The sequence below is a fragment of the Salvia splendens genome, chromosome 18 (assembly GCF_004379255.2).
Source record: "Salvia splendens isolate huo1 chromosome 18, SspV2, whole genome shotgun sequence".
Classification (NCBI taxonomy): Eukaryota; Viridiplantae; Streptophyta; class Magnoliopsida; order Lamiales; family Lamiaceae; genus Salvia; species Salvia splendens.
In genome coordinates, this window is record NC_056049.1 from 25,080,760 (window position 1) to 25,108,151 (window position 27,392).

Here is a 27,392-nt window from a genome sequence, read left to right on the forward strand (position 1 = left end):
TTCGGGAGTGACCCAAAAACAAATCCGTGCGGACTTGACCCAAAGCGGACAATATCAAACTAATGTTGCAGTCGACGATCCTAACAACACATACTAACCTAACCTACAGTGCTAATTAAAAGAGCTAGTATCCATATTTACCAAAGTTCTCAATACTTGAATCTTTTCTAAAAATAAAGTAAAAGAACTAACCGTCAACAAATATGATAGTGCAATATAGCGTTACGCTGCACGTGGCATAAAAATACTAGTGTTAATCAATCAGTGAGCATAAATAGTCATGCACAAAAATTAATTCATCATCCCAACTGTAAACCACAACCATAAATCCCAATTACACATTTAATCAACACTTCACCAAAAAAATGCCCTATAAAAGGAACCCCAACATTATGCATTATGCATGCTCCTGATCGCCGCAGTGACGATGATGGCGGTTGCGCCACCAAGCGAGGCGGCGGTCGGGTGTGGGCAAGTGGTGTCTTACCTGAACCCATGCATTCCGTACGTGACGAACAAAGGCCCAATGGGAAGCTGCTGCAGTGGGGTCAAGGGGCTCTATAACGCCGCCCAGACCACCCCCGACCGCCAGAGCGTCTGCGGCTGCCTCAAATCCCTGGCCGGCTCGTACACCGGCTTGGACTACAACAAGGCCGCCGCCCTCCCCAGCCAGTGCGGCGTCAGCATTCCCTACAAAATCAGCCCTTCCACTGACTGCTCTAAGTAACTACTTTCACCTCATTTTTGCTTTTAAATACACCAACTTTTAATATTTTTAATTCTATTTCAATTTGTAACATTTATAACTAACTAACTAAGACCAATAGTGAGCATAATATAGTGATGATTTTATTCATGTATCTCTTCTTAATACTTTTATTTATTTATTTATTTTTGTGTGTGTGCAGGGTGAACTGAGCTACATGGTGAGAAATGATGCAACATCCGATCTACATGATGTAACATTAATATATAAATAAATAAACCAAGTTCGGTTTCACTGTGTTAGTGAATATGAACTTGATGCGTAGATCTAGCTTTATATGTGATGATATATCAGTTACTTTTTGAATGTGTCATTTATTATCTTCCTCTTTAAACTCTAGATTTGCATTTCGTTTCTTTCTCTTCCATGATCAGTATTTATAACAAAAATTTAGAATTTTAAAAAATCACATACCATAATTTTGGAATAATCAACTAAAATATTTAATTACTAAAATATTTCAAAAATATGGTAGTACTACATAATTTGTATATACTGATCATGATATATGTTTATTCAATAATAAATTTATGGTATGACAAATGGTATTTAAATATCGAAATTATTAGTGATGTAAGACAATTGTGGGATAGAAGCTATAGCCAGATAAATGGAAGACATCATCCACTAAATAAAAGGGAGAGATTTGTACTTTAATTGCAACTAAATATTTTTTTCATAAAGCTAAATAAGTAGCAAACCAAAAAATTTATATCCAAAATTAAATAAAACATTAATTATATATCATGTAATTGAAGAAATTTTATGTTAATACCTTTTGGAGTTTCTTTCTACAAAATTAAAAATAAGAGCTAGTATACAAACATGAAGAGGAAGAAATTCATTAATATAGTTAACTAGATCCTACGTACATCACAAATGGTCTTAATGATTCAACGTGCTATATAGTTCGAAATTTAATTGACCTAAGTACATTGGCCTTAATTTATATACACGAACAAAATGTAGAAAATAATTTATTTTGAAAAATGTCTTAAATATACCATAAAGTGATATACTCCCTTCGTTCCATAATAGTGGGGATATTTTTTTTCGGCATGAGGATTAAGAAAGTAAAGAGATGAAGAGAGAATAAAGTAAGGGACATTAAAGTATGTACGAAGAAATGTGTTGACTTTTACTAAAAAGGGAAATGACTCCACTATTATAGAACGTATCAAAATAGCAAAATGACTCCACTACTATGGGACGGAGGGAGTATAAAACAATTTTAAAGACTTCACGAAATCAAACACGAAGCATTTTACGAAAAACAATAAAAACAAGACATGATCATATATTTGAATTCAATAATACCTCTTTATACAATAAATCTCTTAATTAAGCTCTATCCACTATGATTTTCATAATCAAGCCGCTATAAAATACACTATTTTCATCATTTCTTTGTGTACCATTATAATTCTTAACCAGCTCTATATATAAACTTATTGGGCATTGAAGAATAGAACATAATGTTCTATTTCTAAAAGATCTATTAATTGATTACTATGATCAAACGTAAAATATAACATGATATTGAATTATTGATATGAATAATATCTCCATTTAATTGTGATCCTTATCCCCGCGGGCCGGGCTATTGGTATCAGTATGTAAAGTCTTGGAGCCCATTAGGTTTTCTTTTTAATTAGCAACCATAGCTTGATTGTTTTCTATTTTTTGAGCACCGGTTGGGTTTGGAAATTTTTATGGGACAAATTAAAATGATAAAAATAGTGTATTTTTATGTGACGGGAAGGATTACATAATCTAAATTTAATTTTCATCAGCAATTTTATGTAAACAGTTAATACTGAGAATTAAGTAACACTTCAAATGAAATGCAAACGTAGATTCAAATATGAGTAAAAGTTAATAGTATTGAATTTGTAAATTGAACAACTTTAATATATTTATACCATATGAATAGCTTAGAACTATAAGTGGAAGAAGGGCACATCCTTATTTTACGCGGCCGCAGCTGCAAATAGTATCCTGAGAGTAAACATCGTGTATAAAATGATATCATCAATTTCCTTACCATGGACATGGGCCATGTCCGTGGGGAAGATGTTTGAGGTTCTTCCGATTGACAGAGAGCAAGAGAGAGCACTTGATTCTTACAGATATTGTTGTTGCCTCCTCCTCTTCTTCTTCTTTTTTCTTTTTCTTCTTCTTCATTGTTTCAAATTGGGGGGTGAGACTGAATTTGCGGTGTATGGATTTATAATGAATGTATTAAAGGGACTAAAGTACATGTATAGTATATGCAATGAAGAATGTGTCAAAAAATCTTGGTTGGGTTGGGTACGTTTGGTAGTTGGCTTCTTATAGATTTTTGGGTGCAAACCTTAATTAACATTTATTACAACTTATAAGTAATTATATAGTCCAATTTCAAATACCCAACCCAAATATTTATTTTTAATTAAAATAATGAATAACAAATACTCCCTCCGTTCCATAGTAATGGAGGGGTTTCTTTTCGACACGAAGATTAAGAACAATTGTGTTAGGTGAGTTAAGCAAATGGAGAAAAAAGTGGAAAATGAAAAATGTAGAGAGATGAAAAGAGAAAAAAATAAGAGAGAGTAAAGTAAGTGTGGAAAAATGTATTGACTTTTACTAAAAATGGCAAAATGACTATATTACTGTTGAATCGGAGGGAGTAGAAAATAATTATGAATTCTCTTCGTGATGAGTCCTAGTTAATAAACTAATATTATAAAACTAACCACGCCCGGGGTGCACTAATGAAACTAACATTTATTGGATCAAAATATGAATGAAATATATTTATAAAAAAATATCATTATGACTTGATTAATTATCAATAAAAGGTTAATAATGCCCAAATAATAAAAATATTACGATAGCAAAGATATGGAAGGTGCGGGGCGATAAATCTGTCTCCACTAAATCATACTAATAAAAAAATTGTATTGATGCAATTTAATTATCAAATTTAGATTATATAATATGCGTGAATTATGAAAACTGCAAAATTAACATAAATTTAGATTATATCGTCACCAGAAACATAAGAAAAAAAAATATAATGATCATTATCTATTTATTTAATTTATAATATAGTGCTACGTGTAAAATTGTATCCGAAAAATCTTAAAATTCGATGAATAGATATTAGAATGTGGTCGGCTTTCGAATATATTCCCTAACCACGCCATACAACAACAACCATCTACGGTTTCATTTATGGCATTAAAAGATTTTATATAACATATTTTTATTACACTAATAATGGTAATTTTAATTCATAACGAGTACATTTTTAGCATATGCGCATGTACCATGCTATTATTGATTTCAAAAGCCTGTATTTCTAGTTTGAGCACTATTGAATTTATATATGGCTAATATATCGCTAGTTACACTGATTAAAAATTAATTATTTATGAAGGATATATGCATAAATGTTTGAGTTAATTTCACTTATTAAGATTCTATATGCTCAAAAAATAAAATACCAATATAAAAACACTCAATACATGATTTTGACTAATTCAATAAAATCTAATTTAAACAAAACCAAAGGCCGTCCGATTTTTGCTTTTGCAACATCTTAGAAGTTTTTTAAAAAAAGCTAAAGCATTTTATTAAAGAATGAATTGCATCTGTCCATCGTGGATCCACTATCACTTAAATTACATATATATTTAATCTGGGCCGATTTTCATAATTTGTTTTAAAGTTTTATATAGTACTAGTACTACTTTTTTAACTACACGTCATAAATCCACAATGTGTAGTAACTAATTGTTAGTTTCCATATAGAAAGTCTATTACTTTTTCTTCAAGAAATAAATATGGGAACGTGTTAAAATTAATTAAATACGTGTTAGATCCTAACATTGGAGAATACGTTATCTAATTATTTAAAGAAAAGTTGGAATCCATACTCAAAAGCAACATGACATTTCACTACGTAAACATTCGGTCAAAAAGTGGCCCAAGCACATACGTGGGAATTGAGACACATTTTTTTATATTCTACTTTCAATTATTTTATTTTGAAACGTGCATACATACAATAATTGGTAAATTTATAATAAACAAAAATATCCAATTCTCACAAGGAAGGAATCCACATAAAATCGTAAATCCACAAGCACCCACGTGGAAATTCCGACATATATTTTGTTTATTTTTACTTTTCACTTTCTATTAGTTTATTTTTGGAACGTGCATATGTATTCGTACAATTGTTTAGTATTAATCAAAACAAATATTCAATTTCCACAAGAAAAGAATCCACTCAAACCCATGCACGTCACTTTTCACTTTCTAATTTATTTTTGGAACGTGCATATACATACAATTATTGATATATAACTTGTCAAAAAACTATTAAATTTAATTAATTTCTGGTCAATTCCACAACTTTAGTGATAATCGATTATATCATATATTTGACATTTTTTCAATTATCCCATTATCTCGGATTTGGGATAATTAAGTCTGATGTGGCAAACATAAAATACACTTAAAACAACGTTTATTACATTTAACCCCTCTCTTCAATTCTTAAATATATATACGCGACAAATCAATAAATTGCGTACACTGTGATTTTTTCACCATGTAAACGTTAACATATTATATTTTTGAAAATTATGAAATTGACCAGAAATTATTTGACAATTTGCCCTTAAAAATATTCAGTTCCCACATGCAAGGAATCCAAATAAATTCTCTCTCAATTCGTGTACACATTAATGAAATTACAATAATTTCCAAATAGAATCTCCCACCATTTGCTTTCAATTTAGGAAAGACCTTTGGGTTGGGAAAGTGAAACTAAAACTTAAACTAACTAAAGCTTATTCCCACAAACTTCCCATATCTTTCCGAATAAAGTTTAACAAATTTGTTGTTAACAAAATGTGAACACCAACCACACTTTTGCAGCCCACAAAAGTAACCTTCTTCCTCGAAGGAGACATGAAACCTTATACCAATTACTAAGTAACACAATTTCAAATCCCCTATAAATAGGTGCACCTAAATAATCATGTCACACACATACACATACACACACACATAAAAAAAAACATGAAATTTCTAGAATCTATAGTAGCTCAAATCGGAAGCCTAATCCTCATAATCACCGCCCTAGAAAGATTCATCCCTGCCCAATTTTGGACCACAATCGAAACACATTTCCGAAAATTAGCCTTCCTCTTAAACCCCTACGTCGAGATCACCTTCGACGAGTTCCCGGTGGATGTATACGGCCGGAGCAAGGCCTACGCGTGCATAGAGGCGTACCTTGGCACCAATTTCTCGGGCAAGGCTGCACGCCTCAAGGCTGCCCTGGCCACGAAGGGCCAGGGCGTCGCCTTGAGAATGGACGACTACGAAGAGATCAACCACGTTTATAAAGGCGCGAAGGTTTCTTGGATGAGGAACACGAGCTATCCTAGGAATAATGTGATTAGTTTCAAGGAGAGTATTGATGAGAAGAGGGCTTATATCTTGTCGTTTCGACAGAAGGACCGCGACGTCGTTCTCGGGTCTTATCTTAGCCATGTCTTGGCTGAGGGGAAGGCGATCAGGTTCGATTTTTCGTGCTATATTTTGGCATCTATGTCACTTATGTCTGTGTTTTTATGTGATGAACAATATGAGAAATAAATATTTTTAAGAGTCAAATTTTGTAGTACTACTAATTTAAGTTAAAGTTAATTATTAATGTTACTAAAATAAAAAATCAAATTCTTGGCATAAGTAAGGTGGGACAAGTTATTTTTTGTTAGAATTAATGAAATAGTTTACTATCTATATAGGCTTGGCCTTAATTATATTTAATTTTGAAGTTTAAGATTTTAGGAGCTTATTCAATTTTAATCGAACAAAATAATTAAATGAAAATTTGAAGTTAAATGTTCGTTAGTAGCTTTAAGATAAATTATCATATTTTCATACTATAAAGTAGGGATGTATTCAGGTTCATAAGTTAAATATTATTCAAAATTAAAACACTTGTAGTCCATTGAATCTTGTGATCTAATTATTAGGTTAATATCACGTGTCATCTAATAATGTAGATTATTAGTCTAATAATATAATTTAGCTAATAATGTACTATTTTAGTAAAATAATATAGCATTGTTGTCTAATAATGTAACATCTTAGTCTAATAATGTAACTTATCACACTCATCCAATCTAAGGATTCAATGCCTGAGATTTGCTTTGCTTTTTGACAAAATTTCACTTATTGAACATAGTGCGCCCTTATAAAGTATATACAACCAATTAAGTCAATTAACCCAATTACATATGTAGTACTACTGAATAGTGCTCTCTCGTCCGTCCTTAAAAAATAGACCACATTTCTAATATACTAGTGTCCTTTCAGTAAGCGCGGTAGGAAGCAAAGGCTGTACACGAATGTGAGCGGAGACGACTGGGGAAGCTACGGAAAGATGATGTGGCGGAGTGTCGGATTCGAGCACCCGGCAACGTTCGACACGTTGGCTATGGATCCCGTAAAGAAGAAGGAAATCATGGATGATTTGACTGAGTTTACTAAAGCCCAAGATTACTATAGGAAAATTGGGAAGCCATGGAAACGAGGGTATTTGCTGTACGGCCCGCCGGGAACTGGGAAATCGACGATGATCGCCGCCATAGCCAACTTTCTTCGTTACGACATCTATGACCTTGAGCTCACTGCAGTTGTGGATAATACCAATTTGAGGAAATTACTCATTGAGATTTCCAAAAGGTAATTTTCTAAATTACTTATTTTGTGATATTTCGGATCAAAGTGAGACAATATTTGGAGGACGGAAGGAGTATTTTATTTTAGTTTAGAGTTAGTTTATGCTTATTTTGTTATAAGATCGAAATATATAGTTGAATACTTGAATTATTCTACATTGTGATGAAATTGAAAGGAATCACGTAATGCGGTTCGTAATTTAAACTTTTTATTATTAATATTATCTCTTATATTCTCTTACGTTTATAGATACATAAAAGAATATATATTCCTACATATTTTTTTATTAATATAGAATAAAACACGAACTAAGTGTACCATAAAATATCATCTCCACTATCCAAATAGAATAATTTTTCCTTTTAAGATTCTTTAATTTTAGTGATAAAAATCAATAGATAATTCACACTAACTTCCCGTTTATTCTCATAGTCCTATTTTGAGGGATCATTTTATCTATTAAAAATCAATCCCTTTTAGTCAAATCAAATACATTCTTATCAAATTTGATACTCACTCCGTCCCCGATTAAGAGTGTCGTCCCCGATTAAAAGTCACACTTTTCCATTTCGGTCCATCCCCAATTAAGAGTCACACTTCATTTTTACCATAAATGGTAAGTAGGTCTCACATTCCATTAACTCACTTCACTCATATTTTATTATAAAACCAATATAAAAAAATGGGTCACACATTCCACTAACTTTTTCAACCAACTTTTCTTTACATTTCTTAAAACCCGTGCCGGTCAAAGTGTGACTCTTAATCGAGGACGAAGGGAGTATTCTTTTTAATTACTTGACTCTTGTGCCTTTTGACTTTGTCTATTAAGTGTCTCATTTCAAATTGCCATGAGTTATTAAAAATATGATGAGAAAAAGAGAGATCCCTAATCTAGTTAGTTGAATTTCAGACCTATTACGATTGGACATGTTACGTTGAACATCTCGAAATACAAAATAGGACTTTTAATAGCGCACAGAGTTAATTAAGCTGCATTTATTTATATGCTGAATTTGGGGATTTATAGGGCGATTGTAGTGATTGAAGACATAGATTGTTCCCTACAAATCACCGGCAAAAGAAAAGAAGCAAACCACCGCAAAGACTACCCGACACCGGAGGACGCCATCAAAAAAGCCGGAAACGGCGGTGATGACGACAAAGAAGAGAGCAAAGTCACTCTCTCCGGCCTCCTGAACTTTATGGACGGCCTGTGGTCGGCCAGCGGCGGCGAGAGGATCTTCATCTTCACCACCAACCACGTCGACAAGATCGACGAGGCCCTCATCCGGAGGGGGCGGATGGACAAGCACATCGAGATGTCCTACTGCTGCTTCGAGGCCTTCAAGGCCCTCGCCAAGAACTACCTCGGCCTCGACTCCCACGACAAGTTTGACGGCGTGAGGCGTTTGTTGTCGGAGATTGAGATCACCACCGCTGACGTGGCGGAGAGTTTGGTGCCGAAGTCGCCGGAGATGGGGGCGGATGAGTGTTTGGAGAATTTGATGGAGGCGTTGAGGAAGAAGAAGGAAGCGGAGGGTATTGGTGGAGAAGGTGAGAAAATGGGAGAAGGGGAGAAGATAGGAGGAGAGATGGAGGAGAAAGAGAGGCGGCGCGGGGAGGTTTTGCGGCGGATTAGGAAACAGATAATGCGACTTGTTGCGGAAAAATAGAGTCGTTTTATTTTATTGGATGAGAAATGTGTTAAATTTCTAGAAATAATATAACGATGTTATATAAGTGAGGATGGAAATTTAGTTTGTATTACATGTGTTTGTGAGGTTTTAATATGTCGAATTCGTTTGCTTTTCAACTTTGTAAGTAATTTAGTAAAGGTAAATAAGCGTGTAAATTTCCCTGACATTTCGTCGAACATAAAAGGGCATTTCGTCGAGCACATGAAAGGCCAAAAGATTACTGCTGCATTTTGACAAGAACGCTTAAAACATTGTTGTACACGATAACATAAGGCTGCGAATGCAATAAACGCCATTGGATTAAAAAAGACGTGGTGCGATATTAATCGTTTCATATATCGTCGGTGGATGAAATATGTGGCAAACATTTCATGTTCATTAAATGCAGAGGGGTCTACGTTTTATTTATTTCGATCCCATATGTCGGATCTAGTTTTCTTTTAACAAAATTCCTTGTTTCCGAATCCACTTTAATTGGAGTAGTTTGTATAAAGAATTTTCAAGAATCTTTCTTCCTTTTTTTCCTTTCAAGGCTTTTTTAGTTATGTCCTAATTGATAATAGTGTTATTGGGGTTAATTATCGAGTGGTCACAATATAAAGTGACTCGAAAATTGCATGCATAATTAAACACATAAATAGAAATCACTCTCATTAATAATAATCTTGGTATAAAATCCAATGGAAAGAAACAATCAAATTTACAACCAATATATTGTTACACACAGTAATTCAACGTAGGTTGTCAAAATACAGCTGTAATCTGCATCAAGTGATCAAGGCTCACCTCACCCTACATAACACAGCATTAAACATTTTATTAGATCACCATCACTAATTAATCTTGTCAACTTTTGCATACAGTTATGATTATTCACCTAATTAAGGTCATATCACTTAATACCTCATCCGTCTCTATTTATCATATTTTCTTTTTATCCATCCACAGACACATTTTCGCATACATTTATAATAACTTTATAAAATGCAGATGAGACTAGCTCTCTGTTCTACAAATCTTTTTGTTCAGCATCGACATAATAATAATTTCATTAATTTATTAATAACTATTCTAAAAATATAATACTAAAAATTTTAATTTTTTGTTCAACAACATCCTACTAGTGAGTCTAAATTTATAACAATAAATTTAATACTCCCTCCGTCCCCTAATAGGAGTCGCTGTTTGACCGGGCACGAGTTTTAAGAAATGTAAAGAAAAGTTGGTTGAAAAAGTTAGTGGAATGTGGGACCCACTTTTTTTTATATTGGTTTTATAATAAAATGTGAGTGGAGTGAGTTAGTGGAATGTGGGACCTACTACCATTTATGGTAAAAATAAAGAGTGACTCTTAATAGGGGATGGCCCAAAAAGGAAATTAGCGACTCTTATTCGGGGACGGAGGGAGTAATATTCATACAAAAATAAAACTTTACTATCGTGATTAATATTTATAAGTTTAGGGGATGTGCAATTGCCAACCCATCCCTTAATTGCTAACTATAACTAATTTAAAACCATAGGATTTTAAAGATCTAATGATCATTAAAATTTCATGCGTAATTTCGTCTTTCATTTTTTTATATTAAAAGATAATAACAATTATCAAATTTATGGTTTAAAAACACAATGTCAACAATATTTCATATTGACAATGTATAAGCATTATATTGACATATTATGATAGGTATATTGATATTATCTGCTTTTCGAAAAATATGAAAATTCATGATTTTTTTTCAAAATTTGACATCGAAACATATGCAATTGGGATCTCGTTGGAATCGTTATAAAATTATCTTTAATATGATATATGTTGCGCGAAAAAATAATTTAAATCGAGATAGTTATATGCATTTAAAGTTTTGAGATAATTTTTAAAAGTTAGTTATAACCAATTTGTTGTTAATTGACTAATTGACATTTTTTTAACAATATTGATACTCGTGGGAATGACAATTTTAAGTATATTGAAATTTAGGATTTTCTTACTTGGCGCAGTCAGTGGAACGGCTGATCTTGTAAGGAATGTTGATACCACATCGGCTGGGGATTTCTTCGGCCTTTTTAAGGTTGGCTTGGGTGTATCCCCTGCCGGTTTCGGATTTCAGGCAGTTGCACACTTTCTGCCTGTCCGACGTCGTCCTGGCAGCGGCGTTAAGACTCCTTGCGCCGCTGCAACACGGCCCTATCGGACCCCCTCCGGTCACGTAGGGTTTGCATGGTGTGACGTAATGTAACACCGCAGTGCAACTGATCGCGGCATCACTCAGGGGAGCAGCAACTGCCGCGATCAATGCAACCGCGATGAGGATGCACAACAACTTCATCACAATTTAATTTGTGTATGAGAGTGTAGTGTTTAGGATTTGGTGGATTTATTTGATTTGGGGAAGCAAGGGCAAATTGGTCAAAGAAAGAGAGCATTCGTTTACGCATTTCGTCGAACAGAAAGGGGCCAAGAGAATACTGCTGCATTTTGACAATAATGCTCAAAACATAGTTGTACAGGAGAGCGAGAGGCTGCAGATGCGTTCACATCATTGCATTAAACAAGACGTGGTCAATTTAATGCTGGGGGGGTCTACGTTTAATCAACCATTGATGAATATCTATATCGTCGGTGCATCAAATATGTGGAAGACATTTCATGTTCATTTAATGCAGAGGGGGGTCTATGTTTTATTTATTTCGATCCTAATTAATATTCCTTGTAAAATATCCTTGTACTTTTCTTATTTAATATTTAATCCGGAATAAATAAAATTAATTCAAGTAGTTTGAAAACAATAATTTTCATGGATTTTATTTAGCTTGATTGTCAATTAAATCTCGAAAAAACAGATTATTTTTGGTATATTATGCTCCTCTTAAAATTTACTAAAGAATCATGAAATGTTGAAAATTCAATTGTTTCACCTTACCACTATATATTTTATTTTTTTAAAATTTCTTAGCTCAAAACAACATCATTTAATCGCCGACATAATCACATTAAGACACGTTTGAGACAATAATATTCAACCAACTTACTGAGATTTTACGGGTGCACACCAACTGAGTGTGAGACAATTACGAACTTTTAAAACTTCATGATTTCTCATTTAAATTTCAAATGTGCGATATGTACCATAATTTGATCAAACTTTGCAATTTTTAAGGCAATTAATTACCCTTTTGTTTATTATATGTGACAAGTTTTTCGTAATATTGAGTGGTCACCTTCATCTTGAAATTTTATCTTATGGAATACTCCTATTTAAGAGTATTTACGTGTTTTTGTAATAAATAAGAAAATTATTTATCACAATATATAATTGCATAGTCAAAGATATAAATAGAAGTCACTCTCATTAATAATATAAAAGCAAATATTGGTTCATCATATCCAATGGTAAGAAACCATTAAATGTTACAACCAATATCTTGTTTTATTCATAGTACTTCAACGTAGCTAGGCTGTCAGAATACAACTGAAATCGGCATATTATGATCAATCCTCACTGCACCCTGCAAAACACAAATTATACACATTATTAGATTCCATAATTAATTCATTTTATCAAATTTAGCATAGAGTTTTGTCAGTTAATCAATATTTATAATAATTTCTTTGTGATCCGTCCATAATTTTTTTTCACATTTGACTTAATTAAATCTTTATTTCGCTGTATATTCTACCAACTTAGCTCAGGTCTGAAAATTATTAATGCTCGAGTTTGCAAAAATTAAGAATTTGCTTACTTGGAGCAGTCAGTGGAAGGGCTGATCTTGTACGGAATTCTGACACCGCACTGGCCGGGGAGGCTGGCGGCCTTGCCAAGGTTGACGCCGCCGTATGACCCGGCCAGGGATTTCAGGCAGTTGCAGACGCTCTTCCTGTCTGGCGTCGTCTTGGCAGCGCTGTAAAGACCCTTTACGCCGCCGCAGCACCCCCCAAGCGGGCCCCTATTCGTCACATAGGGGAGGCATGGGTTGAGGTATGAAACCACCTGGCCGCACCCGATCACGGCCTCGCTCTGGGGAGCAATGGCCGCGATCAATGCCGCCACGATGAGGACCGAGCACATCAAATTCATCACTCCGGCCATGTTCTTTGCTGATTATAAATGTGTGAGAAAGTGGAAGTGATTTTTTGGGGTTGAGATTGACAGTGTGGTGTGTTTGAGTGTGGAGTGTAGGGTTTATATAGAGGGAATTTGGGTGGATTTTTTTAATTTTGGGATGCTTAGGTAGCTGGGGTGGACTAGCTAGATAAATGTTGAAATTAATTAAATTAATTATGGTGGATGTAGTTGGAAGAATAGGAGTTGGCATATGTCAATCACAAATTAATTTTGTGGAAACAAAGGCCAAATTAGTCACATGAAGAGGGAATGGGATTGTGACACGTAAATATGGAGCTTTTGGAATACTAAGGTTTGATAAATCAAACTAGGTGGACATGTGATACATCTCTAATCTAAACTATTTTTGTCAAGTTTAATAGTCTAATTGTTGATGAATTCACGATTTTTAATTTAATGTAAATCTAAACTATTTGACAGCACTATATTTTGCAAAAAGAGTATGATCTTTTTCACTTTATTGCAAAATTAACATCTAGTATAAATTTTTCGATCATTCATAATAAAGTACTAAATCATCCTTTAATAAAAGGAATATTAGTAATCTTTTTCCCTTTATTGTAAAATACCCAACAGCTTCTCTAATCAATAAGTTAGAGTTTCAAATCACCATATAGATAAATAATGAAGTACTATTGGTCCTCTTTAATTAAAATTAAAAATCATGGAATGCTAATTTATTTTTAAAAAATAACGATATGCATAATGCATGGAATGCTAATTTTATATTAAAAAAAAGTAATGATATGCATGCATTATTGCGTAATTGATGAAACTGAGATTTGAAACGTATTAATTGAATGCAAAAGCTACACGTATGTTCAATTGCCGGTGGACTGATTAATGATTGATTGGGGTCTGCTAATTTTGCAGCCTAGACTTTCTTGACTTCCAAATCTTATTGTCTTGTAGTAATAATTTTAAACATTATTCGTCAATCCTATCAATTCACTTCCATTTTGGCACATATTAAAGATAAAAATATTTTTTGAAAATATAATTCATAGTAATTTTTACTATATTTTATCCTTTTTTATAGTTTCGTATAATATTTTCACACATAGAGGAAAGTAATTTCAGTAGATATAAAATACTTTTTAACACTTTACATTAATTGTAGATATAAATTTAATACTTTTTGAAAAATATAGTTTTTGTATAACTATCTGTTTTATCCTAATTTACAATTTCATCTTATATTTCATACATTGAATAGAGTAATTTTAGTGAAGAAAGTTTAGAATAACTCAAATTGAGAAAGTAGACTACATTTCTAGACATCCCAATTAATTTCTTGATCCCTCCTGAAGTGATCATAATTCACCAAAGTAACATAAATTTGAATTCTAAAAAAAATAAGAAAAAAATAGTTTGACAGTATAACAATATTAGGAATTTATACTTTCAATACTCCTGTACAAAGGTATATATAAACTTGAATACAACAAGGAGAAAAGAAATGCAGGTTGATTCTCACAGAAACAACTAATAAACATAAATGAAACACATTCCAAACTCACATTATGATTGAAATTAAATCAAATGATATATATATAGATATATATATTCAGCAAGCTAAATGTCTTGGAGAGTCGTTGAACATGGTGTACCACATATAAGCCCGCGAAAGCACCGTCTCCAGCTGCAGATGGTTCCAGTTATGAGTCGGGAGGTGCTGAAGAAACATCACCATCTCCTGAAAATCGAGCTTCTGTAGAGTATCCGACCACTGCAAACAGCAAACATGACGTATAAGCTTACGTTCACAACTAACCGCACAAGAAATCAAATAACCATGCCTCTTATGCATCACAAGGAACCAAACATCGGATGGTAGATTAGATTAATACAAGAAACCAAACATAGGATGTTTGAAGCCACTAACGGATGTTTACAACTGATATATATGATGAAGTTCATATAGATTTTCAAGTCTAGCTTACTGTTAGAAGAAAGCTGGCGTAAATGTATACGAGAAAATCTGGCAAGGCGTCCCCTTCAGCGAGATAAGTGTCCCACAAGCGAGTAACGAGATCGAATGGAATCTGTAAACAACTAACTTCATTAGTATTCGGTACTCCCTTTCGCAGACAATGTAGGAAGACATAATAAATGTTGAGTACGTGGGCTCTGACCTCACGTATAAGTAGGCAATTGAACCATCGGAAAGCAAATTGAAGAAATTCAAGCCCCTGGTCCTCCATGTGCTTTGAACAAGGTTCTATAATTTCAAATGAAGAAACCAATGTCAATACAAGATGTTCATATATACATATCCCGTCTCAACACGACACAAAATAAAAACAATTTGCACACCATGTAAAAGAAACCAATTTCGCATGGATCGAGGAAGTCCATTTTTCCATCTCAACACTGATAAAAGCAATTTGCAAGTTCGTTTATGAAAAAAAAAGTTAAGGACATACCATCAATTCTTCCAACCAACTCCTTTAGCTTGAACACAAGTCGCTGAATCCCAGGCTGGGCAAACGTGTAATGATCTTGCATGCCATCTAGCAACTTTGTTAAACACCAGTAACAGTCGGCTTCTACGTCCAACATTTTCTCGGGAGGTAAATCAGTCATTGACCATGTCTCGACATATCCCTCTAAGTATTCAGATAGAAAAACAACCAAAAAGGGAGTCGCGAGGTCATTTATTCCCTGCACATAACCGCTAGCTGGATGTCGTATAGCCCTGGAAGGGGACAAACCGAGAGTTATACAAATAGATGACGCAGAAGAGATTACCATTAGCATATTTAAAATGCAATAAAGATAAAATAAGTGCCAAAGAAAGTATCTAACCATGTATAAAGTATTCGCTCGAGTGACTTTTGGACTTCTTCTTGTTGAAAGAAAGAGACATCAGGAACAGTTCTAGGACAATCGAGAGAAATCTACCACATACGCCAGGAATCCATCATCAAGAAGCACGAAATGACAGATTATGTATGGAAAGGAGAAGCGAATAAAATCTGGTCGAAGCTAAAAACCTGACGAAGCATGTTGATCTCTTCCTCCGTGCGCTCTGTATCTGGAATATCATAATGTAGGGCGACACAATCAAGATACTCCTCCCGCTTTCTTCTCAGCACGGCTTCCCTTCTATCTGAATTAGAAGGCGCATATCCCTGTTGTCGGTTAATACTTTATGCTTGTAACACCGAATTTCACCAAAAGAATTTTAAAACGCGAGCACTAAATAATGAACTAACCATACATTGTCAAAAGATGTAATGAATGGAGTTTATAAGGAACTGGGCATACCAAGAGAAGCCGCCATACAGTAGGGCGCAGATACTGGGGCACACCGCTCCATGCTAGTTCACGGAGTTTTTCTGCATCGATACACTTGATATTATACATCCACAAAAATGCAATATACAGACAGAACACAAGAGTAGAGTACCTATGGCTAACGTCGGCTCAGATAATTCCTTAGCAAACTTCATCAGCCTTGCAGAATCCGTAGCTCTTGCACCCATGTTCGGAATCGATATGTTTTGGCTACCCATATTCGAAGTGTTTGTATGGTCACTAAACGAAACAGTGTTTGAACCACTGCGATTTTGGGGTTTATCCTAAAATAAGACAAACTAGTCATATTCAGCCAAGATTTCAAACATCAGAGTAATGAAAAAGGAATTGAAATACAAGACACCTCAGTCAATGTATCTGTTTGTCTCACTTGGCTAGCATCACTGTCTGAGAACCTCCTGTCACCTAGTGGTGAAGGCAAAAATGATGGGTCAAGAGGATCCGAACACCTTGTTATCGATACTTTACCAGGAAAACTGCGACCTTTGAGTAACCTGCACCTCGAGACACCAGTAACTCATGGATCACGAGCATGTCATAACTCCACATACATATCTATGATGAAGGAATGCAACTTAGGTGGTAAGACGTTTCCGGTCCCCTCCAACCAATAGGTTGGGGGAAGTTAAGCTAGTGGCTTATTTCAATTTAGTATATCAAGAGAAACAGAGGTGAATACTTACTAGAGTTAATTGGCACCAAATACACCAACTTTGGGCCATATTTGGTTTTCCACATACATGAACTTTAAAATTTGTCTCAAAACACGAACTTTCCTCTTTCCTTAGGTTTTGACATGAACTTTAAAATGTAGTAAAGCAACATGAACTTTACTATAACTAGATTTTCTCACGAATCAAACTTGACATGGAATTTGTCCCAAATTACAAAAAAAAACTCTACCTTTTTCCGGATTTTCTCACAAACCAAAAATCCAAACGACAATTTTGATTTGAGAATTATGAGAACAGCCAAAAAAATTAAAGTTCATGCCCAAAACCAAAAATGGCTCGAATTCGTGTATTTTGAGTCAATTATCTCTAGTTACAATGGAAACATCCGAATATTGATATTATGTTATGTTGTTGGGAGAGTTTGCCAGAGAAAAACAAAGTAGAAACCTATTCAATTATATACATAGAGCTAAGGTAGATTATTCATACATATAGCTAGAGCTGAATTAACATTTCAAATCTCAATCAAATAAAAATGGAATGCGCAAATAAAACTGCATTAATTGTTAGCCAAAGTTCAAATTTTTCTAACTCCTAAACATTAATTTTAGCTGCAGCATTCAAACACAATTTAAAAAAACAGCATTGCCACGATCTTACAATTTATCAAAATGAAGGGTTAGATCCAAACACATTCCATCATCGGCCAACAAATGAATCGAATCTCGCCTAAAATTGAAATCATTTTTATAAATTTGACGAAGCCCATTTGAAATTATCGAGATAATTCCACAATGGGAGCTCAAATCAGAGCAAACACAGACGAAATTGCACCAAATTGAGGAATTGCTGTGAAAAAAAATGTGGAAATGAAAACGCACCCTTGAATGTTCCTGAGAGTTTGGCTGAATCTGAAATCCAAATTAGAAGATGAAGAAGAAGCGGTTTCTCTGATGCGATCTTCTTCCCCCCCTCTGGGATTAATCATAATCTCTTTTTATTTTTAATAATCATGCCCGGAAAATTAAATGGTCATTGTTCTTCGAAATCTTTTGTATACCTACCAACCTTTCTTTTTTTCACTTTTTTTTCTTTATTCTATTGAGGAAGATTTAATCGAATGGTTCTCTTGCTTTTATTTTGTGAAGAAATTAAGTTTTATGAATTAAATTTTTGTGTGGTTACTCAATATCCATCCCCAAATCGTTAGCTCAATTTTTACTTTTTCTTTTAGCTTAAGCAATTTTATTTAATTTGCTAAATTACGACCAATAAATATTACTATATTCATGTAAATACAAACTACAAATTATGATTTAGATCATTAGAAAATGTCAACATAAGAAAAAATAATAGCAATAAAAAATGTCAATACAGTGTAAACGGTTGATGTTGTGTTGACATTATGTTGAAATTGTGTTATATTTTTTGTTGCTATTATTTTGTTATCTGTTAAACATTTTTTAACAGTCCAAATCATAGTTTAAAGTTTGTATAATACTTAGAGTTTGTATTTTATCACTCCCCTTCCCCTCGCATAGGGACGATTATTATTTACATTTGCTAATATTGACTCAGAGTGCGTTAGGATGACACAACTCTTAAAGTGAGTTTAATAGTGTTGAAGAAATATTTGGCACATTTGAGATAAGATTCCTCCTCACTACCACTAGACTATAACTATAACCACAAGAAGTCGCGTGAAGGACAATAGCTAGGGAGTAAATTGGTGGCTACATATATATATATAATCACGCCTAACAAAATGGTGTAGCACAAGGAACCTCTCTAATTCTAATTCAAGGTGTTGTGAGATAAGACAATCCCAATCCAAAACACAAGATCTAGTCCAACATCTTAAAAGAGAACAAAGTTATGATTATATATAATGAAATTCAAAAATGAATTACATAGATTAAGGCAATGCCTCTATTTATAGGCTACAAAACATGAACAACTATATATATGACAATTCATAAGCAACACATCATTCTCAGTAGCTAAGGCTTCTACAAATACTACTCCATATAAAAGACAAAGTAACAAAGTTCAAATTGACTTTCTCAATTCTTTGGAGTTTGATTTAATTGGCTTCTTCTTTCTTGAAGTAATATATAGTTTTGTATATCACCAAAAGAGTTTTATATACTGATAAAACAATAAAGAAAAATATGAGTTAAATATGAGTTTTATATATTGTTTATATCACCAAATGACACATAAAGCCAATCAATCTACTGATCGGTTGTGCTTCTTCATCATCGCAACTCGTTCTCTTATTAAAACAACCAAAAAGGTAAAAAAAAACATAGTGAAATGCTTAATTGATAAGCAGCTATAAATTCATAGTTAGACTTTTGCAGGCTGGAAATCGAGTAGAACGAACTTCTCCACAAGAGGCATCAACACACTTGAATAGTTGGTGTGATGTGGATTAGTAGCAAACCCAATAACATCTTCTACACTTTCAAATGTTGACTCAAACACATGTGTGAACCCTTGATTTAGGTTTAACATGCCTATCTCTTTACCCCTGCAATGTAATCCAGATGCTTCATTTTAGTACCACAATTCAAGAAAATACTATTTGAAAGTTTGAGGTGCCAAAACATCAATATCTAGAATTTGGATAGCAATATTAATTTGAAATATGGTAGTAATATAATTTGAATGATTGTAGTAGCATACCATTTGAAGGCCTTGATTGAAGGAATAAGATCAACAAGCTTGCCATATTGTTTGATGCAATCTTCGATTTGTTCCTCACTTACACTTTCCTTAAACTTTACAACAAGTACATGCTTTATCTCCATCTCTCACTCTTTCTTTCTCTCTCACTCTTTCACAAATATATTACTTATAGAACAAATATTAGACTCTACATACAGTGTACAAGTTTTTCGAGCCGACACACCTTGTCATATTTTGGTCGAATTTTGACTGAATTAGTGGAGTTTGATTTAATTGGACTTGTCATATTTTGGTCGAATTTTGACTGGATTAGTGGAGTTTGATTTAATTGGACTTTTATATGTATCTTTTCGTTATACTATTAATACCATGTCTGTATTTCTATCATATATTGTATCGGAAAAGTTGTCCCTTTTTGAACACTCAAATAGTGGATTTTTTTTTGGATTAAATAAATGAATTTGAGTCAAATTCTCACTAATGTATCTCATAGAGTCATAGTATAACAAAATTCAGATAAAGTTGCAGTACTAAACAAATCCAAGTATGACCCTTAATTTGTCCAAATGAGACCGATTCAACCTTTGTTTTGAAAAAAAATCGTATATCAACGAAAAGATAATAAAATAATGCAAATATGGTATGAGAAAGGTCGTACTTGGCGTCTTACGAAAATACTGCATTCTCCGTCTAAGTCTCATAATAAGAATCTTATTTCACTTTTACAATAAATAGTAAATAAGTCTCAAAGTCCACTAAGTCACTTCTCTAATATTTTATTATAACAAATGAGCTAAAAATGTGCTCAAATGTAACATAAATTCTCATGTAACCAGCAGAATCTTCACATATAAATATACTAGTATAGTAGTATAACATAAAATCTCATGTAACCAAATTATTTCAATAATTCAAATCATGGAAACTAGCTGATTATAAGTCTACTGTTTATAGCTCTGCTTCCAATCTAAATTTCTAGATAATATTTATAACTCTAGGTCAAAACTAAATTAAATGCCATGTGCTTCCCCATTTTAATCCCTATAAGATAAGACCATAGCATAAGGCGAGCTATGAAATAGGAAAACAACCCTTTATTAAGAGCTAAAAGTTTTAAAAAAAAGCTAAGAGAAAAGCTTATTTTGGGATAAATCTAAACAGATTGAACTCTATGTTCATGTAAATTAAAGCTACATATAACGAAATCTTGCTAGTCACTTGTTACTTGTTAGGCATAATCGAAACCATGAGTCTATTTAAAAAATATATACCCAAACTTATGATGGAAGTATAATATTTTTGATGAGTTGTTTATATAGGTATAGAGACAAAGTAATCAAGTTAAAAGGGAGTATAATTTTACCAAAGAAAGCCCAATTTGATATAATCTAGATGAATCTAGTCCAGTAGAGGATGCTATATCTAGCCCATCATTTATATTATTCAATTACTAAAAAATTAAATTGATTCAAGTTTATTTTCTCATATGGAATTAATAAGCTAAAATTAATCTTACATGTCATTGTCTTAAACTTTTACCCAAAATAATTTACCTAGCCGAACAATAATCGTAACACTATTTTTATTAAATATACTAAACTCAATAGTATACAATCCATTAGAAAATTATGGAGTCTTTAAAATATTAGGCAATATTCACTAAAACAAAATAGTACTCCTACAGTTTCATTATAATTGAGACTTTTTTTTTCACTCAGAAATTAAGGATTTTTTTTATTATATTAAATGGGAAAATTTAAAATAAAAGCAAGAATAAGTAGAGAGCATACACAGCTAAAATATAGTACTAGGAAAATGATTTAACTATAGGCTTAAATGGGTCATTGAAAACAAATCGGCCCAATAAAGTGGGCCGCAGAAGGCCATGTGTGGCAAAAGGTAGTGGTTGATGGGGCCCACCACTTTCCAATAGAGTCATTATTTCAATGTAGAACAAAAAATATAAATATTAAATTATAAAAGCTACAAAAAGAATATAAATACAACCATGAAAAATTTTAAAAATAAAACAAAAAAGAAGGCCATAGGCAGAGAGGAAAAAGCTTCAGCTGAAGTTTCACACTTTATCTCCGTAATCACTCAGCTCAACTTTCCCAAATTTCTCTAGGGTTTTCCCCCTTTTTCTCCCCCTTTCCATATTGTCAGTGAGGAGCGGCTCGTTCAGCTAGCATAGATTCGTGGCGCGTGGTTTTGGAGCCATGAATTTGCTTCATTTATGACGAGTGATCTCGGGAATTTCTGCCGATTCGGAATCTCCAGGTACTTTGGGGGATGGGCATTTTGTATTTCGGTGGGACACACAGTTTTAGGTGTTTGTGTGTGAGTTTGCATTGATTTGGTAGTTTTAGCTGGTCGAGGTATTTGTTGTGAGTGACTGAGGTTGGTGTTTAGGGCTGGATCTTGTGTGGTGTGTTTAAGCTACAATTTTAGTTCTTAATCTCTGATTTGAGTTTGTTTCTGCGAGGAAATGCTTCAATTTTTGTGGTTTAGCTGATTTTGTTTGGGAAGTGATGATTTTTTAGGTTAATGAGTGATGCGAGATAATAGACTGATGAACCTTAGTTTTTTTGTAATTTTTTCCCGAGGTTCGCCTATGCTGATTTTGAAGTCGATATTTTTCGATTTTATTCTTTGAATTTGGGTTTGATTTATAAATATATTTGCGATTTAGCTTTCTTAATTTGGGGTTTCATGTGAATCGGAATGTAAGGTTTAAGCTTTGTCGGCTAAATTTTGGATAAGACGAATCTTGAAAGAGTATTGATGCTAGTCTTTTTTATCAATGTGAGCTATGTTTGAATAAGTGAATTTTAGTAAATGTGTTAATGTGAATTAAAGAAAAAAAAGAGATTATTATGGTACATTTAAGAGCAAGGATAATTAGCCGAGAAGAGTAGCAGTGGCAATTTCAAATTATCATTTCGGATGACAGATTTTGGTCCATGTCTGACTTAGTGGTTTACTGTGTCGTTGTTTTTTTTTAAAAAATTGTGCTATGTCAGTTTTTATTTTCGTTTGAACTTATTGTTGTGCTTAAACTTGTTTTGCAGATATCTGTGTACTGATTTTGATTTGGCTACCTCTTATTTATAACTGTTAACTGCCCTGGAGGTTATATCACAGTTCCCCATGTCGCCTGACGGTTAGGGGGTCTTATGGATGGTATTAAAACTGCTACGCAGCTCAAGGGTAAGTGATATCGTCTTTAGCTGCATAATTTTGTGATGTGAACACTTGAATAATTCGAAGTATTTGTTGTTCATGTTTCTTACCCAGTATGCTACTTTGCTGCTTAAAATTTTTTTATGATGTGAACACTTGAATAATTCGAAGTATTTGTTGTTAAAAATCTTGAAAGTGGGATGGCTATTGTAAATGATGTAATGATGTAATTTTTTGGCTGTTTCTTGTGCATACCTTTTTAAGATCCATTTGAGCCTGACACTTTGCAATGTTGAATCATTAAATAACCAACAATTTACAGTTGGTCATGCCTGTTTCTTCTGGTTGCAGGCTCTTGGTGTTATTGGTTACTACAGTTTGCTGTCTGGCTGTGTAGCATTAGTGATGTGCTGGCTCTGGAGACGACAACCCCCAGTGACGTCTCTTCAGTTTCTTTGCTAGCTAGCCCACCTAAAAGTGGTATCTTTAAACCCATAGACATATCACCAGCTGTTATTCCACATTATTCCTTTCCGGGTGGTTCATTGCCTCCCATGTATCCCACCTATCCAACCACCTATGAGCCAGTATTGACTGGGCGGTGCCCTGTAAATTTTTCTGCCATTTCAAGTATTATGGAGATAACAGCATCCGACTGTATCCAGCTGTTAGCAGGAGTAGTTGCAAACATTATATGCTGCCCACAGTTCAGCAGCTTGCTTCACATATTCCAGGGATTCTATAGCACCACTTCTGATCATCTAGTTTTACAAAATGCAGTCGCAGATGATTGTTTTAAAGATATTGTCAGTATATTAGCCAGCAGAGGAGCAAACAGTTCAGTACCGATCATATGCTCTGCCAAATCTACTAATCTGACCGGTGGCTCCTGTCCCGTGAAGGATGTGGTCACTTTTGAGAAAACAGTGAATACAAGCAAATTGTTAGACTCATGCAGCACAATTGATCCGCTCAAAGAATGCTGCCGGTCAATTTGTCAGCCAGCTATTATGGAGGCTGCACTCAAATTATCTGGAGTTCAATCGTTCATGAATGATAATAAAGATGCAGTTGGACTTTCTAATAATGTTGACATAATTAATGATTGCAAAGGAGTAGTCGTTTCATGGATTTCAAGGAAACTTCCTCATGAAAATGCAAACAAAGCATTCAGAATATTGTCTGCGTGCAAGGTTAACAAAGGTGTGTATCTTATTTATTCCTTTGTATAATTCTTGATAATATTGCTTAAAGTAACCTTATTCGGTGGTGATGCATATAATCTACCTGCTTTTAAACACATGAACTTGATCAAATCTTTGATTTCTCATGGGTGGTTGTGCCCTTCATATTATATTCCCGAAATCGTGAACTTATATAAGAATTTCATGACGTCTTCTGCGTTTCTTGTTCCTCATTTGTGTTCGATGGCTACTTTATGATTTATTACAGTATAAGTTTAATGTTCCTAATCATGCTTGAGTAGGTAGTTTCATTTTTTCCTTAGTAAAGCTAGATTTTTGTGAAGCAAAAATGCTTAGACTTAGTAATGCATCTATATTTGGCAAAATTATAAGTCATGCTGAACTAGAGACATAATTTCTAATATATGAAAACTGACGAAAATGCTATGACAGCGGGTTATTAATTGTTTCCTTCTTGTATGCAGCTTGTCCTTTGGACATGAAACAACCAACAGAGGTAATTGCTGCATGCCGCAATGTTGCTGCACCTAGTCCATCATGTTGCAGCTCGGTAAATACGTATATCGCTGGGATACAGAGGCAAATGTTGATAACGAACAAGCAAGCAATTATATGTGCAACCATGTTTGGTGCAATGCTGCAAAAGGCTGGTGTGATGACAAATGTTTATGAGCTTTGTGATGTAGACTTAAAAGATTTCAGTCTTCAAGGTGAGAATCTGAATTGTTTCCACTACGCAATTTCTTACAATGATTTTGCTGCTGTTGCTAATAAGTTTTTCTTTTATCTGTTTCTGTTCTTTGGTGGAGCAGCGAATGGACAAGAAGGTACTCATACCTATCCCTTCTATGCTCTGTTTTGCTGAATGATCTATAATTTTTTAGTATGATCTCACATTCCCGATTTCAAAACTCACATAAGTTCATCTTCTGGACCACCTTAATATCTTTATTGATGAATGTTCTTCGAACCAAACAACGATAGATTTGTGGAAATGGAAGATACAACTAGAATTATTAAAAAGGAAAGGGACGAATCCCTTACCATGAAAGGACAACGTCCTAAACTTCGCAGCAACTTGCTGGACTGCAAAACAATTACTGTGGACACTTCAAAAGTAGGGAACAAAGCCCTTTTTTTAAACTCCGCTAATAATGAGACTCTTGCTATCAATAACCATTTAAATAATACTACCTCCATCTCATTCTAAGTGAAGCATTCTTTTCAGCATGAGATTTATGCAATGTTGTTCTGTGAGTTAGGTGGAGAGATAATAAATAGAGAGTATGTGTTTCCATTTTAGTAAATGTGTCAATTAGAGTGAGATATCCCAAAAAGGAAAATGTGTCACTCTGAATGTGACGAAAGGAGTAATTAATAAACTACTCTATTGCATATCGATGTCAATTTATATTGAGAACAGACTTGTTGCTTCCACCGAAACCATTTTCCAAATAATAGACAGTGTAGACCATTTTTGTTGTCTCTCATGACCTCGTGGTCACCAAATATGCAGGATGTTTGCTCGGGAGCCTTCCTGCTGACATGATATATTACAACTTGTCTGGCTTCAGCTTCACTTGTGATTTACGGGACAATATTGCAGCACCATGGCCATCATCATCGTCCATGACATCATTGTCCCTTTGTGCTCCCGGTAACCAATTTTGAGCAGCCATCGGATCACTCCTGTTTACTTTGTTTGAACGAACATTCTCTAATAAGATCTGTTCTGTTATACAGAGATGTCATTGCCCGCACTACCTACATCGAAGAATTTGGGTAATCCTGGTGAGTGTCTCTCTGCACAAATTGTTTCATGTTGTTTCTTTTCGTTCCGTTTTTTGAAGATTTGAATTGTTACTTTGTTGAACGCAGGATGCCGTGGAGTTGGGGCAGATGTCTTTGTTTCCATTCTTTCAATTTTTGTGTTCGGTGCAATACTGTTTTGAGCACATTTTTAGCTCATTGAAGAGGAGTTTAGATTTGTGATGGGAGCTGCTTTCGTGTATATGTAAAGCTGTTATCATGTATAGGGAGTAATAGCTTTGTTCTCTCTTTCTTGTCATTTTTCTTTTCTTTTTTAATGGTATCGTTTTTATTTTTGTTATTTAATCAGTTTAATTCCCTATCTTTTTTTTTGTTTACATTACGTGATCAATTCATTGTGTGCTTAGCTGTGTTTTTTTAAAGACTATTAATAATCGTAATTAATTATTTTAGCGCTAATTTGTTTGACAATTTAGGAAATAGACGCTACTCTGTCTATGTGTTAATTCATAGTCAATATAGATCTTTTCGTTTTTGTTTGGAGAAAATTTGGAAAATGTGAAGCAAAGAGTTGTGTTAGAGCAGTGTCCAATTTGCATTCCAAGAAAGTTAAAGTTTGAAGACTCTACTCATTTTATCCATGGTGTTATTGCGTGAAAATTGTAAAATGTACGGTAACAAGTTTGGATTCATATTATTATTGTTATATTTTATCAAACACGATCCTAGCTGTTGCAATGCAGCAACAAAATGTCTTCTCTTGTTTTCGTTTTTCTACTTTTGAGTAGAGGTTGTGGATGCGTGGATGAGTATGAGCTATAGAATACAGATGTTGGATAATACATTGTACTCATATTCCTTTTTGGGTTGTCCCATTCTAGTTGAGTCATTTCCTTTTTTGTCAAAAAGTACTTTACTCTCTACCGTTTTCCTTTCTACTTTATTCTCCTTTTACTTAACTTATTTAAAATATTTTTTCTTAAATCTCGTGCCGAAAAGAAATACCTCTACTACAGAGGGACGGAGGGAGTAGTAATAAGAGATGCATAATGTGATTTATAATAAATACTAGTATTTCACAATTATTTAAAATTGTTAAAGAATAAAACTATTGTATAAATACTAGAGTTTGGGTGGAGATTGCCAATCCCTAACACACTCGCCATCATCCAATTCGTTGAAGCTCTACTGATAGCGGTGCTGCT

The 27,392-nt window shown here is 33.9% G+C and overlaps 7 protein-coding genes across 8 annotated transcripts; 3 read left to right on the forward strand and 4 right to left on the reverse strand.

The window, feature by feature from the left end:
• Nucleotides 1–377: 377 nt before the first annotated feature.
• LOC121776004 (non-specific lipid-transfer protein 2-like) lies at nucleotides 378–1,100 on the forward strand. The gene is made up of 2 exons (XM_042173123.1): nucleotides 378–723; nucleotides 909–1,100. The coding sequence occupies exons 1-2, from the start codon at nucleotides 404–406 to the stop codon at nucleotides 916–918; spliced, it is 330 nt and encodes a 109-aa protein (XP_042029057.1). The 5' UTR covers nucleotides 378–403; the 3' UTR covers nucleotides 919–1,100.
• A 4,727-nt stretch (nucleotides 1,101–5,827) lies between these two features.
• Nucleotides 5,828–9,359, forward strand: LOC121775764 (AAA-ATPase At3g28580-like). Its single transcript, XM_042172805.1, has 3 exons — nucleotides 5,828–6,345; nucleotides 7,151–7,519; nucleotides 8,547–9,359. The coding sequence occupies exons 1-3, from the start codon at nucleotides 5,843–5,845 to the stop codon at nucleotides 9,190–9,192; spliced, it is 1,518 nt and encodes a 505-aa protein (XP_042028739.1). The 5' UTR covers nucleotides 5,828–5,842; the 3' UTR covers nucleotides 9,193–9,359.
• Nucleotides 9,360–9,841: 482 nt separating this feature from the next.
• LOC121776034 (non-specific lipid-transfer protein 3-like) lies at nucleotides 9,842–11,704 on the reverse strand. The gene is made up of 2 exons (XM_042173147.1): nucleotides 11,209–11,704; nucleotides 9,842–10,008 (listed from the first exon to the last, which is right to left on the reverse strand). The coding sequence occupies exons 1-2, from the start codon at nucleotides 11,544–11,546 to the stop codon at nucleotides 9,999–10,001; spliced, it is 348 nt and encodes a 115-aa protein (XP_042029081.1). The 5' UTR covers nucleotides 11,547–11,704; the 3' UTR covers nucleotides 9,842–9,998.
• Nucleotides 11,705–12,550: 846 nt separating this feature from the next.
• Nucleotides 12,551–13,386, reverse strand: LOC121777625 (non-specific lipid-transfer protein 2-like). Its single transcript, XM_042174940.1, has 2 exons — nucleotides 12,961–13,386; nucleotides 12,551–12,726 (listed from the first exon to the last, which is right to left on the reverse strand). The coding sequence occupies exons 1-2, from the start codon at nucleotides 13,305–13,307 to the stop codon at nucleotides 12,717–12,719; spliced, it is 357 nt and encodes a 118-aa protein (XP_042030874.1). The 5' UTR covers nucleotides 13,308–13,386; the 3' UTR covers nucleotides 12,551–12,716.
• A 1,327-nt stretch (nucleotides 13,387–14,713) lies between these two features.
• Nucleotides 14,714–18,442, reverse strand: LOC121777775 (TBC1 domain family member 22B-like). The gene is made up of 10 exons (XM_042175129.1): nucleotides 18,220–18,442; nucleotides 17,008–17,158; nucleotides 16,756–16,927; nucleotides 16,614–16,684; nucleotides 16,340–16,477; nucleotides 16,152–16,243; nucleotides 15,770–16,041; nucleotides 15,479–15,564; nucleotides 15,287–15,388; nucleotides 14,714–15,072 (listed from the first exon to the last, which is right to left on the reverse strand). The coding sequence occupies exons 1-10, from the start codon at nucleotides 18,324–18,326 to the stop codon at nucleotides 14,911–14,913; spliced, it is 1,353 nt and encodes a 450-aa protein (XP_042031063.1). The 5' UTR covers nucleotides 18,327–18,442; the 3' UTR covers nucleotides 14,714–14,910.
• Nucleotides 18,443–19,510: 1,068 nt separating this feature from the next.
• Nucleotides 19,511–20,187, reverse strand: LOC121776383 (stress-response A/B barrel domain-containing protein HS1-like). Its single transcript, XM_042173554.1, has 2 exons — nucleotides 20,027–20,187; nucleotides 19,511–19,871 (listed from the first exon to the last, which is right to left on the reverse strand). Exons 1-2 carry the CDS (start codon nucleotides 20,149–20,151, stop codon nucleotides 19,688–19,690), a joined length of 309 nt encoding a protein of 102 aa, XP_042029488.1. The 5' UTR covers nucleotides 20,152–20,187; the 3' UTR covers nucleotides 19,511–19,687.
• Nucleotides 20,188–22,047: 1,860 nt separating this feature from the next.
• Nucleotides 22,048–26,527, forward strand: LOC121777309 (uncharacterized GPI-anchored protein At1g61900-like). 2 transcript variants are annotated; one of them, XM_042174518.1, is made up of 8 exons: nucleotides 22,048–22,309; nucleotides 23,101–23,239; nucleotides 23,564–24,415; nucleotides 24,882–25,127; nucleotides 25,230–25,244; nucleotides 25,934–26,074; nucleotides 26,161–26,208; nucleotides 26,296–26,527. In XM_042174518.1, exons 2-8 carry the CDS (start codon nucleotides 23,206–23,208, stop codon nucleotides 26,367–26,369), a joined length of 1,410 nt encoding a protein of 469 aa, XP_042030452.1. In that variant the 5' UTR covers nucleotides 22,048–22,309; nucleotides 23,101–23,205; the 3' UTR covers nucleotides 26,370–26,527. The 2 variants fall into 2 exon arrangements, with proteins under 2 accessions (XP_042030452.1, XP_042030453.1); XM_042174519.1 differs by having other exon boundaries at nucleotides 23,154–23,239.
• Nucleotides 26,528–27,392: the final 865 nt, after the last annotated feature.

Excerpts from the sequence above, each read along its gene's own strand:
- LOC121776004 (XM_042173123.1), top strand. The coding sequence starts at position 404 with ATGCTCCTGATCGCCGCAGTGACGATGATGGCGGTTGCGCCACCAAGC.
- LOC121777775 (XM_042175129.1), bottom strand. The coding sequence starts at position 18,326 with ATGATTAATCCCAGAGGGGGGGAAGAAGATCGCATCAGAGAAACCGCT. Across the intron at positions 17,159-18,219 it reads ACTCTCAGGAACATTCAAGG|GTTACTCAAAGGTCGCAGTT; the intron begins GTGCGTTTTCAT and ends CTCGAGGTGCAG. Across the intron at positions 16,928-17,007 it reads AAACAGATACATTGACTGAG|GATAAACCCCAAAATCGCAG; the intron begins GTGTCTTGTATT and ends GTCTTATTTTAG.
- LOC121776383 (XM_042173554.1), bottom strand. The coding sequence starts at position 20,151 with ATGGAGATAAAGCATGTACTTGTTGTAAAGTTTAAGGAAAGTGTAAGT. Across the intron at positions 19,872-20,026 it reads TCAATCAAGGCCTTCAAATG|GGGTAAAGAGATAGGCATGT; the intron begins GTATGCTACTAC and ends ATTACATTGCAG.
- LOC121776034 (XM_042173147.1), bottom strand. The coding sequence starts at position 11,546 with ATGAAGTTGTTGTGCATCCTCATCGCGGTTGCATTGATCGCGGCAGTT.
- LOC121777309 (XM_042174518.1), top strand. The coding sequence starts at position 23,206 with ATGGATGGTATTAAAACTGCTACGCAGCTCAAGG. Across the intron at positions 23,240-23,563 it reads AACTGCTACGCAGCTCAAGG|GCTCTTGGTGTTATTGGTTA; the intron begins GTAAGTGATATC and ends TTCTGGTTGCAG. Across the intron at positions 26,209-26,295 it reads GAAGAATTTGGGTAATCCTG|GATGCCGTGGAGTTGGGGCA; the intron begins GTGAGTGTCTCT and ends TGTTGAACGCAG.
- LOC121775764 (XM_042172805.1), top strand. The coding sequence starts at position 5,843 with ATGAAATTTCTAGAATCTATAGTAGCTCAAATCGGAAGCCTAATCCTC. Across the intron at positions 6,346-7,150 it reads GCTGAGGGGAAGGCGATCAG|TAAGCGCGGTAGGAAGCAAA; the intron begins GTTCGATTTTTC and ends GTGTCCTTTCAG. Across the intron at positions 7,520-8,546 it reads CTCATTGAGATTTCCAAAAG|GGCGATTGTAGTGATTGAAG; the intron begins GTAATTTTCTAA and ends GGGGATTTATAG.
- LOC121777625 (XM_042174940.1), bottom strand. The coding sequence starts at position 13,307 with ATGGCCGGAGTGATGAATTTGATGTGCTCGGTCCTCATCGTGGCGGCA.